This window comes from Cavia porcellus, unplaced genomic scaffold, assembly GCF_034190915.1.
Source record: "Cavia porcellus strain 051 isolate PalLab524CR breed Dunkin Hartley unplaced genomic scaffold, mCavPor4.1 scaffold_6, whole genome shotgun sequence".
Classification (NCBI taxonomy): Eukaryota; Metazoa; Chordata; class Mammalia; order Rodentia; family Caviidae; genus Cavia; species Cavia porcellus.
In genome coordinates, this window is record NW_026947489.1 from 94,980,323 (window position 1) to 94,992,556 (window position 12,234).

The 12,234-nt window shown below is 53.6% G+C and overlaps 1 protein-coding gene across 1 annotated transcript; it reads right to left on the reverse strand.

Moving 5' to 3' along the window:
- Nucleotides 1-160: 160 nt before the first annotated feature.
- Nucleotides 161-3,690, reverse strand: Ccdc200 (coiled-coil domain containing 200). The gene is made up of 4 exons (XM_063249724.1): nt 3,533-3,690; nt 1,534-1,819; nt 1,085-1,143; nt 161-319 (listed from the first exon to the last, which is right to left on the reverse strand). Exons 1-4 carry the CDS (start codon nt 3,623-3,625, stop codon nt 293-295), a joined length of 465 nt encoding a protein of 154 aa, XP_063105794.1. The 5' UTR covers nt 3,626-3,690; the 3' UTR covers nt 161-292.
- Between the last annotated feature and the right edge of the window lie 8,544 nt (nt 3,691-12,234).

A 12,234-nucleotide genomic window follows, 5' to 3' on the forward strand; every position in this document is an offset into this window, starting at 1 on the left:
CCAGGGACCCACGGAGCCCAAAGCCCCACCCACTGGCTTCAGCTGCTGAACAAGGGCAGTGGCAGCTGCAGGGTGAGATCCTGTCTCAAAAAAAAAAAAGCCCATGAATTGCTTCCCCCCCCCCCCCGCCCTGAACTCACAAAGCTGGCCAGGCCCCACTCCAGGAGCCCCACTTTACTGCAGCCAAGGCTTCCCGGGGTGAGGGCTCCTCGGCACCCCCTTCAGGCTGTCACAGGTGCAGCTGCTCATTGTCTGTTCTTGGCCTGTTCATGGCCTGTGGTGTGCCCTGTGGTCACCACTGCTGGAGGTAATCAGTTGACTGAGAAAAGGGAGGGACAGAAGCCAACAGGTCAGCATCTGCGTACCCCCTGAGGCCAGGGACCTCATCCTGCAGTTCACCCTAAATCCTGCACAGAGGAACCTCACACTTGGACCTCTCCAAAGCTTGCACCGCCTGCGATCCTCCTTAAGTTACCATCTCAGTGGGGCCTCTGGGAGGCTGAGGCAGGAGGATCCCAAGTTTGAGCCCAGCCTGGGTAATTCAGTGACTTAGCATAACTGTTTCAAAATACAATTAAAAAGGAGTGGAGGGGCTGTAGCTCAGTGCTAATGCCTAGCAAGGTAAGAAGCAGTTACTATGTTGCTCTCAAGGAATGTGAAGAGCAAAAAAAAAACAAACAAAAAACCCCCACAAAAAACAGTTATTATGTTGTCAGGCAGGGTGACACACACCTGCAGGCCCTGGGAGGCCCGAGCTTCACAAGTTGAAGGCCAGGGGCAACTCTGCAAGGCCCAAAGGGCGAGGGTGTAGCTCAGTGATGGGCACCTGGTCTGTGTTCTCTCCCGAGTGCCTCACTAGTTAAATCTCATAAACACCCCAGTGCCCTCAGTTGACAAAGAGGTAAAGAAGATGTGGTTTTAAATGCAGTGGAGTAGTACTCTGCCATGAAGAAGGACAGACTTGAAAAAGTTCTAGGTAAATGCGTGCAACTCAGCTTGCTGCCTTACGCCTGTGCACACTCACTCACTCTCACTCACTCCTGACCACAGCCCCGCTCCCCCTCCTGCTAGGTCCCTGCCTCACCGTGAGCCGTGGGTACCGGGTGGTTTTGGCAGGGCCAGGCTGGCATGGGTTCTGGAGGCCTGGGGACAGAAGCAAACACAGGTGACCGGAGCCCAGAGAGGGAAGTGCTGGCGCTGGGGGTAGGGACAGAAAGCTGCTGCCCTGGGGAGAGGACAGGTGAGTTCGGACTGGCAGGCAGCCAGGGCCCCTGCCTTGTGGGGTGCAGGACATATGCACTGGTGAAACTGCAGTCCCGTCCACCCCTGCCTGCCCACCTCCCACCCACAGCAGAAGGCCTGGCTTCCCCTCCTCAGCCTTGGGTCAGCACGAAACCACCCAGAGGCAGTGGGCACTGAAGCGGGGAAGGCTGGAGTCTTGGCCAGCCAGGCAATGGATCAGGGACTCAGGGTGCAGGGCAGGGCAGGGATTGGGGCGCCATCCTCACCCCTCCACCTCAGCACCCCACTGACCAGGTCTGGGGAGGATGGGTGGCCAGGCTTGGGATCTACAGTCCTCACAGGGGGTCTGCCCCGCTGCATCAAGGCCTGGCCTGTAAGAGCACTGAGGGAGGGTGTCCTGTCCCCCTGGTGGCGCTGGCTGCTGGGCTGGTTGTGGCTGGCCCGGTGGTGGCTGGACTGGTGGGAGCTGGGCTGCTGGGCGCTGGGCCGATGGTGGCTGCAGTTGCTCCTTGGGCTCTGGCGGTGTTGGGGGTCTCTTCTCGGGGTGATACCCCTCCTTTTGGTCTTCCTGCAGTTTCTGGCAAGAAGCCCCCAAAGTGTTACCTTCTGCCTCTCACCTGTCATCTCCGGCCAAGGAACTTGGGGCAGCAGGCACAGGACAGTGGTGGTGGGCATGCCTGCCCCAGGCTGTCCCCCCACCCCACAGCCCCTGCCTAGGAACAGAATCTTTGGGGCACCTGCATTCTGATTCACTGGAGCTGGCTGAGTACAGTGGCTGTGGGGTGCAGGGACCAGGGATTGGGCGGGGCTGCCCACAGGGCTGTCCGGCCAGGTGAGCCAACTGTAACACAGCTGATGTAACCAAAGGCCCAATGCTGTGATCAATATGAAAATAGTAACTGATCATTCTAAGTCTTCAAAACCCAGCACACAGTTATACTTAACAGCACATCCTCATTGGGATACCATGCCAGGTGGGGTGTTGTGTCTATGACTCCCATCCCATGGAGAGGCTGGGGCAGGAGGATCACAAGTTCAAGCCCAGCCTGGGGGACTTAGCCACTTATGACTCTGTCTCAAAATAATCTTTTTTTTTGGGGGGGGGTCTTTTTTCCTTTTTATCGGTACTGGGGATCGAACTCACGACTGCCTGCTTGTAAGGCAGGTACTTATGCCCCTGAGCTAAATCCCCAGCCCCTCAAAATAATCTTTTGAGGCAAGGTCTCACTATGTAGTTCAGGTTGGCTTTGAACTCACTATGTAGCCCTGGCTGCTTTCAAACTCTTGGAAATCCTCCTGCCTCAGCCTCCGGAGTGCAGGGATTACAGGTGTGTGCTACCATGTCAGTTGTAAAGGAATTTTTTTAAAGGTTGGGATTGAGCTGGGCATGGTGATGCATGCCTGTAAACCCAGCACTAGGGAGGCTGAGGCAGGAGGATCATTGCAATTTCCAGACCAGCCTGAGCTACAGAGAGAGCTCAAGGCCAGCCTGAACTGCATAGAGACCCTGTTTCAAAAAGACAAAAAAAAAAAAAAAAAAAAAGGCTAGGAATGTAGCTTAGTGCAAAGGCCCTGGGTTCAATCAGTACCCCCTGCACACACCTGGCAGTGGGTGCTGTACCTAAGGCACATCCCCGCCCTTCAGACAGCATCTGGCTCAGCTGCCCAAGCTGGCTTCCGGAGATCCTGTTATCTTTCTGCCTCAGCCTCCTGAGTAGTTAGGCTTAGAGCCATGCATCTCCACACCAGCTTCATCAACAATGTTTTGGGGCTGGGGATTTAGCTCAGCAGCATAAGCGCCTGCCTTGCAAGCAGGCAGTCGTAAGTTCAATCCTTGGTACCAATAAAAAGGAAAAAGACAAAAAAAAATGTTTTTTTTTTTTTTTTTAACAAGGTATTGGAACTGGAAAAAAAATGTTTTATCTGTATTTAAATTTCATATGACTTACAGTTGAAAAAGTAGATTCCTATATCCAAATGGTGGCAAACGTACTTAAAATTTATTAAACAAGTCAATTGAATATTTGCCCTCATTTTATATTTAAATGTAAGAAAGATAAAATTCAGCTCCTCCTTCTCAGCAGCCTGGCTGACAAACTCCCGGGCTCACGAGCTGGGGCCACGGGTGGTGCTGCTACCTGTGTGTGTGAGGCCACGGGTTGGATTCCCAGCAGCAGAAGCACATAAAGCAGTCTCTCTGGGGAGCCTGGTGGAAGGCCTTTGAGGCCGGGCCTCTGGGCAGCCTCCAGGGTGCCCCATCTCCCCTACCTTCCCTGTCCTCACCCCGCACCTGCTGCTGCTGCTGCTGCTGGGCCAGCAGCCTCTGCCTCCCGTCCAGAGCCATCTGGCGGCGCCGGGCCTCCCAGTGGTAGGCGCTGCCCATGATGGGGAGGCCAGGACCCCGCCCGGCCCCTGCAGTAGCTTGGCCACCTCACAATGCAGCCCCCGTGGACTGGCTGGGCGGGGCTGTCCCTGCAGCGCTGGGGGTCCAGGCAGCAGGGAGGCGTCTACCCAGTGTGGAGCCACAGTGTGCCCCAGTAGGGTTCCCTCCGCACCCCCCAGGAGGCTTCCGCAGCAGAGCCCGGCCCTTCCTGCACTTTGGTGTTGGACCCAAATTCAGTCCTGGCTGGGCCACCCACCCACTAGTTTGGGGACTTGGGTAGGACACCCAGCATCCTCTTCCCAGAGAAACTGCTGGAAGATTCCAGCGGATGCTTGATGAGTACCTGCCTGGGTCCGGTGGACCTCCCAGCTCTGTGGTGGGCTGGCAGTGTGCTGAGCTGAGCCCCACTGGGTCTTTTTTTTTTTTTTTTTTTTTGTCTTTTTCCTTTTTATCGGTACCAGGGATCGAACTCACGACTGCCTGCTTGCAAGGCAGGCGTTTATGCCGCTGAGCTAAATCCCCAGCCCCCAGCCCCACTGGGTCTTGTCCTCCCTTGGTAAAAACAGGGTTAGTGCCCATCATGGTGGTACAAAGGTGTCGATCAGTGACATGGGAGGCTGAGGCATGAGGATCGAAAGTCCAAGGTCAACTCAATGAGACCGTGTCTCAAAATAAAAAATAAAAAGGGCTTAAAAAATCCAAAACAATGTGGCTGCCTTGCAAGCAGGCAGTTGTGAGTTTGATCCCCAGTACCGATAAAAAGGAAAAAGACAAAAAAAAAAAAAAATCCAAAACAATAAGCCAAACATATATGCACATCCTACACACGTGTGAGCCGACGTATCCACATGTCTGTCTGTCTGTCTGTCTGCTACAAGACAGGCAGTAGTATGGAAAAAGAAAAGCCAGGTGAGGTGGAAGTGGAGTAGAGGAGCCGAGGATGGGGATTCCTCGAACGCTCCCTCTTCTGGTACTGGGAGCAAACCCAGGGCTTTAGCTCTGAGCTATGTCCCTAAGTCTTCGTGTTTGTTTGTTTTTTACCTCTGAGACAGGTTCTCCCTAAGTGGTCCAGCCAGGACTGCATCTTCCTGTCTCAGCCTCCCAGAGTGCGGGGATTACAGGCGAAGTCCAGCACAAAGGCTCTTCGCAATTTAGCTTCTCAATTTAGCTTGTGGAGCTGGGATCGGGAAGCTCCGGCCTGCTCGCCCACCAGGCTGCCCAGGGGCTTCCCTCTTCGCGACCAAAGATAAGTCCATCCAAACGCAGGTGCCATGCGCGCATGCGCGGAGAGCGGGGGTGGGGGTGGGGGTGGGTGATGGGACGGGGGCGGTTACACCTCCGCAAGGCGAGGGGAGACATGCAGATGAAGATGGTGAGTTCGTCGGCAGAATGCAAGCGTGGAATTCCATGTGGAAACCTTGAAGAAGGAAGGAGCCGAGGAAGGGGCACAGGCGAGAGGATAAGGACCCAGGCAGGAGGGCAGGAGCCGGGCGGGTCGGCGACGGTGATCTCAGAGTGAGGGCAGCGGACGGTCCAGAGGGTGCGCGTACTCACAGATGCTAGTTTAGATCCTAAATACGGTGTGTGCTCAGCTGGATGCTTAGAGTGCTCTCTTTTATTCTAATTAGTTGAGTCTGATAGGTGGTCTTTGAATGGGCCCTGAAGCAGGGCTGACTTGAGATTCGAGCAGTACCGGGCTTGGGTCCCGCCGCATTCCTTTATTATTTCCTTCCTGCTGGCCGCAGGGTGCTCGGCTTAAACCTACTAGCTTCTTTTCTATCTTCTCCACCTCTGTCTCCCATCCCTTAACCTTCTTTATTGCAGAGTACTGCTCCCCGTGCGTAAACACCTCATTCCCTCCGGCCAATTGTCCAATGATGGCTGTGCGGGCTGCTTCCAAGATTGAGCCTCTGTCAATTGTGCTGTTATAAACCCAGGTGTGGGGGATCACTGGCTTCACCTCGTGGGAAGATAGGTGCCCAGGAGGCACAGGGCTGCCTGGAACTAGATCCAGCTTGTGGGTGGCTAATTAGGTGGGATTAATGCAGTCGGGAGGTGGTGGGGGAGGGTGGACCTGAGCCCTCAAGGGAGCCAGCGCTATGGCTGGAGCTCAGGCAAAGGGGCCAGGGCAGCACAGGGGCGTGGGTCTGGGCCTCCCCGCTAGGGACTGCAGTGACTTGGAGTTACCCTGCAATCAGCACCCGGGTTGGGGTGGGGGGGCAACTGGATACAGACCCAGATAGCAGCCAGAGCAGCCCGGCCCATGCTCCTTCCCGGAAGCCTCGCCCACCCCTGCGCCCCAGGCCTTGCGGATCAGGATCCGCTCAGGGTCAGGATCTGCTCAGCACTGTCCTGAGTCCTGTGGGTTGACTGGGGTCCGCCCGGCACTGAGTCCACCCGGACAGGGGGCCTCGGGGACCGCTCTCACGTCACCCCTCCTGCCTTCCAGAGCTTCCCTTGTCCCATTTGGTTTTGGCTCCCATGTGGCCACACGCTCACAGTCTTAACCATGGCCAGCTTTCACTTTATCCAACCAAGGATACAGTCCTGCCAAGAACAATTCTTAACCATCTTCTTCACAACTGTAACCTCTCTCATGTACATCAGCTGCCTAACTAGATACCCCAAACCACAGCTACAGACACACCATAGAAACTCCCCCATCGGGGAGCCACTGCCGGGATGTCTCCTCAGACCTCTGACATGCCCCCCCCCCCCAGTCTATACCCAGCCTCAAACCAAAACGCTATGCTTTTACCCTTAGCACACTCCACAGATGGCAGGCCGCAACCTTGAGTTCCAAGGATAATGGCTCGAACCAGCTGAACTGGAGGGACTCCAAACCCCATGTTATGGTCCGATGGATCAATGTATCCAGCCCAGGAAAAGACTCATCAGGGAGAGAAATCCCGGGAACCCCCGACTCTGGGTCACTATATGTCCTGAAAATTCGCACCACGACTCCTGTTTTAACATCTGCTGATATCACTGCCGTTACTGGAGCTGTGAAAGTATTGGTTCAAGTGGCCCAAAAGGATTTTACAAAAACAGTGACAAATACAGTAACGCCTCCTCTGAGCCCAAACCTGACAGGTTCACAGATGGGATGGCTTCTGTTCACCATAGAAGACCCCCTCAAATTCCCAGCTGCTCTAAGATGGGGTTTTGCAATGTACTGCAACCAACAGGAGGGTACCAATTCTTTACCATAAAAAAGACATTAATCGGGGGCTGGGGATTTAGCTCGGTGGCATAAGCACTTGCCTTGCAAGTAGGCGGTCATGAGTTCGATCCCCAGTACCCATAAAAAAAAAAAAAGATTAATCCCAAGGCTTAGTACTGTTCCTCTCCTGATGTCTCGGGACCCAAAGAAAGCACACACAGAACTAAATCAGTTTACTTCACTAACCGTGACTCAGATTTTCGACATGACCTACACTTTGCTCTGGAAGGAGCCAATTAGCCCCATACTGACTGCTGGCTATGCCTGCCTTTCCCAGCAGACATTTACATGGTTTAACCCATAATACTCAGCCAATCAAGTCTTGAACCAAACATGACCTCACATCCAGTTGCTGGCCCTCTCCAGATAGCTCCAGACCAGCCCTGGCCCCACCTGCATACAGTCCACTCTGAGAGACTCTAACTGTACCAATACTCCAACCCCCTTCCTGATCTCTCTGAGCTATTTTGGGGGAACTACCGGCCTGAACCCACTACATCATCCTTAATCCCCAAAGTCAGACTCTACACCCTCCCCTAGACACCTCTTCCACCTGTGGCCACGGAGCGTCCTCCCACCTCCCCGCACACTGGGCAAGCACATGCACCGTTGGATTGGATTTTTAGCTCCGCATGTCTCCCTCTTAACGGATAAGAAAACTCTGAGGAACCCTCAAGCCCTAAATACCACTGAAACTGCAGAGCCGTATGGTTAGTTAGCTCCAGGACTAGCAGGTACGGGGGTCTTTGCGGCTACTGGAATGGTGGCGGGGGACTGGGAAGGAGCCTCAGCTCCTATCCTGTATGATCCACAATCCCGAAAGGCCCATAACATCGGTCTCCCAAAGCGTTAGTTCACTGCAAGGCCAAATCCAACTCGTTGGCAATGGTGGTCCTTCAGTGAGGCAGGGCACTTGATGTGCCCACAGCAGAGAAAGAGGGGTTCTGTGCTGTGGTGGGAGAGGAATGCTGCTGCTTTGTCAACCAATCAGGATAGCCAGAGACCAGGAATAAAAACTCAAAAAACGGGCTAGGGATTTAGCTCTGCGGTATAAGTGCCTGCCAGGCAAGTGTGAGATTGTGAGTTCAGACCTTGGCACCACAAAAAAACAAAAAAACCGTCAAAAATCCAGCAGCTAATATATGAGGGAGGCAATATTTTCCAGAAGCTACCTCTTCATCTTCATGGTGGGGCTCCCTAGGGTCCTGGATGCCATTCTAATTCCCATTATGGGTCCCCTAATAACCGTAGTAATTTTTTTTGCTTTTTGCCCCCTGTGCCATCAGGCTCCTCTTATATTTTCTCCAAATTAGAATACAGGCGCTCACTACCAAAGAACCTGCTACTGAGCGACATCACTACCCCATAAGCGCAGACAAAACGCACCCCTCAATCACATCCCCTTCTACCCTAGGCCCAAAGACGCGCCGCCCCCCCCCCCCAGCAGGAAGCAGCCAGAGAGACTCCAACAGCGCCCCCTAACACCAAAGAGATGGGAATGTTAGGTCCCCAACTGCGAGGCAGAGGGTCATCAATTGGTTCAAAGCTGAGCCCTGATAATGCACAGCTCCTTCTTCCCGGAAACCCCTATGGCTTCTCCTTCCCAAAAGTCTGCCAAATCTCGGGCATGTGAAGATTTACCCAGCTTTCTGCACTCCACTAAATAAATTGGCTCACACCAGTGCCCAGAGCACTGCATCGGGACTCTTTAACAGTATTGCCTATAGACTCCAACGTCATGCATACCAGAGACAAGACTTACCGACCTACCTTTTAACTTTTATGCTTTCAGATGCCTTCCCCATCAGAGCCTGCATCAGGCAGAGCCTGCCCTTTGTCTGCGGAGCCACCACAGCCTTCCCTGTGCTGACTCCTTCCATGCCCCTCTTAAACTCTTTCTTACCTACTCATCTCCTCTCTTTAATGTTCTGCCCTGCTCTAGATTGAGTATAGGTCACTCAATCACTTTCTCTCGGATGGACCCTTCCCACCCCTCACTTCTGCTGTCCCTGGAGTTCATTCCTGGGTTTCAGGGGACATGAATGCATCACACCTGACACCCAGCAGGACAGGGATATCTGCACCCCAAGCCCCAGGAGGCTCTGCATGCTGCCAGCCACAAGGATATGCTTCCTGAAGAGAACTGTGCCCACCATCACCTGCTGCACTGTCCCTGCACCTTCTGTCCCCTGGACAGCTGGCCAGTCACCGAGGACCACCCCTTTCCCTCCTTCAGCCCTCTTCTATTGCCACCTGGGCCCTGTAGTTTCTCGGTTACTTATTTATTTATTTACTAGTGTTCTGTTTTGTTGTTTTGAGCCAGCCATGCAGTGCAGACTGGCTTTGAACTCGTCATTGATAGAACTGTGAGGGGAGGACCGGCGGTGGCTGAGAAGATAAGAAGTATGAAATATAAATGACCTTTATTTTGAGAATGTGGGGAGAGACACCCCTGACCCACTGGGGTGCGCCATCTCCACCCTGGGGCCCGCGATCTCTCCATGGAACATGTGTTGTAAGGCACATAAAGTAGCCTCGGCTTGGGGTGGAACCTAAGGGGGACATTAGGGATGCACAGGTAGCCCATTGGTCTTTGTTTGGTGCCAGAGGTAGATTCCTAAGGGTGGGGGAGATAGGAGCTCCTTGGCTTTACTGGCTACAGTATCCGGCCTGGGCCAAAACCCTTTCAGTCATGCAGTTTGGGCTGGCCTTAAACTTGCGTCGATCCTCCTGCCTCAGCCTTCTGAGCACTGGGATGACAGGTGTGTGCCACCATGCCCAGCTTCAAGTAGTATCAGTCTGATCTCACATTCATACAAACTTAAGGGGCCACATTGCCTCAGACTGTGGGATGGGGCCTGTAGAAAGGAAGGCTTCAGAAGGCCAAGGAACCTGGGTAAGGTCATCCAGAGGTCCAGTCCACGCACTGGGAACCCAGCAGTGACAAGCTTGCCACCAGGGGGCAGCATCGGCCCCGCTGGCTCTATCGGTGGAGGGCAGCTGTGGCCCTGGCACACACGCTGCACTCACTTTGAGAGGTTTTGTGTCTTCGTTTTATTCAAGAGGAAGAGAACCAGGGCTTGAGTCAGGCCTGATAGTGGACACCTGTAACCCCATCACTCGGGAGGCTGAGGCAGGAGGATCACCACAAGTTTGAGGCCAGCCTGGGCTATATAACAAGATTCTGTCTCACCACCCCTCTCCCCAAAAGCTGGGATTGAACCCTGGGCCTGGGACTTCCAGCAGGCAGCTGCTTCTGTCCTGTCCCCCTCCCGTGACCACCCCTGGGCGAGAGGCTGTGGGAACAGGGATGGGTCCTCAGTGCTCCCTTCCTGAGCAACTCTGTCCTCCTTACGGATTAAAAACTGGTGATCAACTTAACACCAGCAAGGTTAAATCAGCAAGATGCTGAGTGTAGATGGGCACCTGAGGAAAGCTGCCAGCATAAACAGAAATGTGGAGAGGAAGTGTGGCTGTTCGAGCCGTTGGTTTTCCTGGAGGAGCTCATCATGACTAGTGTCCCCGATATGAATTCCACTGTTATCACTGGGGGAGCTCAGGACCTTGTGGCTGAGAGTGGCTGTGGTTCACTTTGGGGGAGCTCTGGTCCTTACATTGAACACTGCTTCCTGGCTCCAGAGGGGAAGACGTGTGCTGTTTAATCTCCAGGACAAACTCGTCATGCTGGCTTTCTGGCATGTACTCGGCATTCTTATCATTGGAGGAGCTCTGGGCCTCTGTATCCCTGAGGATGGCTGTAGTGCTTTTCAGGACAGTCCTGATCTTTGTTTTGAGTGTGACTTTTTGGTTCTAGCATAGAACCCTCAACCTACCAGCATAGCTCCTTCACCCTGCTGGCATAGACTTCCTAGCTTCCACCACTGACCTTTGGGCTTTCTCAGCACAGATCTGAAAAACAGACTGGTGTGAGTCCTTGTCGTGGGCTCTAGACCTCCAGTTAGACTTGTGGGAACCACTGTCATGAGTTCTAGGTCTTCATCTGGACTCATGCAGGACATTGCTGTGGGATCCAGGCCCTTGGCTGGATTTTCTATGTCTTTAGTGTTGTGGACAGATTTTCTGCACTGTCTTGTATTTATCTCTGGCTGACCATATAAAGTAATAATATAAATTCTGTATCCTGTCTGTAATTGTCCTTCTTGCAACCCCCGACCACAACACCCTCTTACCCACAACACCCAACCCAAGGCTGAGTTGTCCAAACCCTCTCACATGTTCAGGAAGTGATGCACCCAGGGGACAAGGCCTTTCCAAATCCAGGTACTGGGGGACAGAGCTCACCCCAGTTCTTAGCCCACAGTGGGGGTGCTGTCCCATGTCAGGGCTCTGGGAGTTTGATGCCACCAGGACCTCCTGACCTGCAGAGTCTCACCGGCACTGCAGCAGCCTGAAGTGTGGGTGTTACCCCGTGAAACCAGCTAAGGGATGAGGCTGGGCTCTGCATGCAGGGAGCTCAGGGTCAGTCTGGTCACCCACCATGCACTCATCCATCTGTTCACACGCTGGGAAGCCCAGGTTATCCTGCCCAGCTGCAGCTGCAAGAGGGGGACAGTGCCACAGGAGAAACAGATAGTATCCACCATCTGTCCCTCTGCCTGGGACACTCACCTGACTTCTGTCACTTATACAGGGCTCTAATTAGCACCTTTTTCATTTTTAAATGTTTACTTATTTTTTTGGACTTTTGAAGACAGGTCTCCCTGTGTAGTTCACAAGGGCCTTGAAGGTGGATTCTCCTGCCTCAGCCTCCTGAGTCCCACCTTGCATCTGGCAAGGATACCTTTCTGAAAAGCCCCCCACCCAGCACCCTTTCCCCTCTCCTGCTTGGATGCCTTACACGGAACTCAGATCCTGCTCAAAACCAGTGGCCATAGCAGTGCCCTGCTCTGCAGCGCGTGCCCAGGTGGCAGGGCTGCCTGAAGGAGATCTATCCTGGGTGTTGGACAGAGATCTATCCTGGGGGTGCAGGGAGATGGAAGCCAGGCCCCGCCCACCTCCTGTCCATCTATTCTTCAGCACGACCCAGGGCAACTTGAAAGCAGTAGGAGGTGGGGCTCCTTCATCAGAAAGTGGTTTCCACCTGGGTGTGGCCAGGAGTCCTGGAGAGACTACCAGAAGTCCTGGAGAGACCACCAGCAACCGTGAAGAAACTGGCCCTGAGTCATTGGTTTTAGAGGCTCCTAAGTTTGGTTTGACACCAGGTCGGCTCATTTTAGCTTGGCAACCTTGGACAATCACCTAACCTCTCTGTGCTTCCGTTTCTTCTTTTTCTTTTTTAATCCCAGCACTGGGAATTGAACCCAGGGCTTTTGTGCTGAGCAACTTCCCAGCCCATTTTTAATTTTCTGTTTTGAGATAGAGTCTC

What these genes read in the sequence shown, in the direction of transcription:
- Ccdc200 (XM_063249724.1), bottom strand. Translation starts at nt 3,625, where the DNA reads ATGGGCAGCGCCTACCACTGGGAGGCCCGGCGCCGCCAGATGGCTCTG. An exon ending in AGCAGCAGCAGCAGCAGCAG is followed by an intron (nt 1,820 to 3,532) that starts GTGCGGGGTGAG and finishes GCTTCTTGCCAG; the next exon opens with AAACTGCAGGAAGACCAAAA. An exon ending in ACCCATCCTCCCCAGACCTG is followed by an intron (nt 1,144 to 1,533) that starts GTCAGTGGGGTG and finishes TTCTGTCCCCAG; the next exon opens with GCCTCCAGAACCCATGCCAG.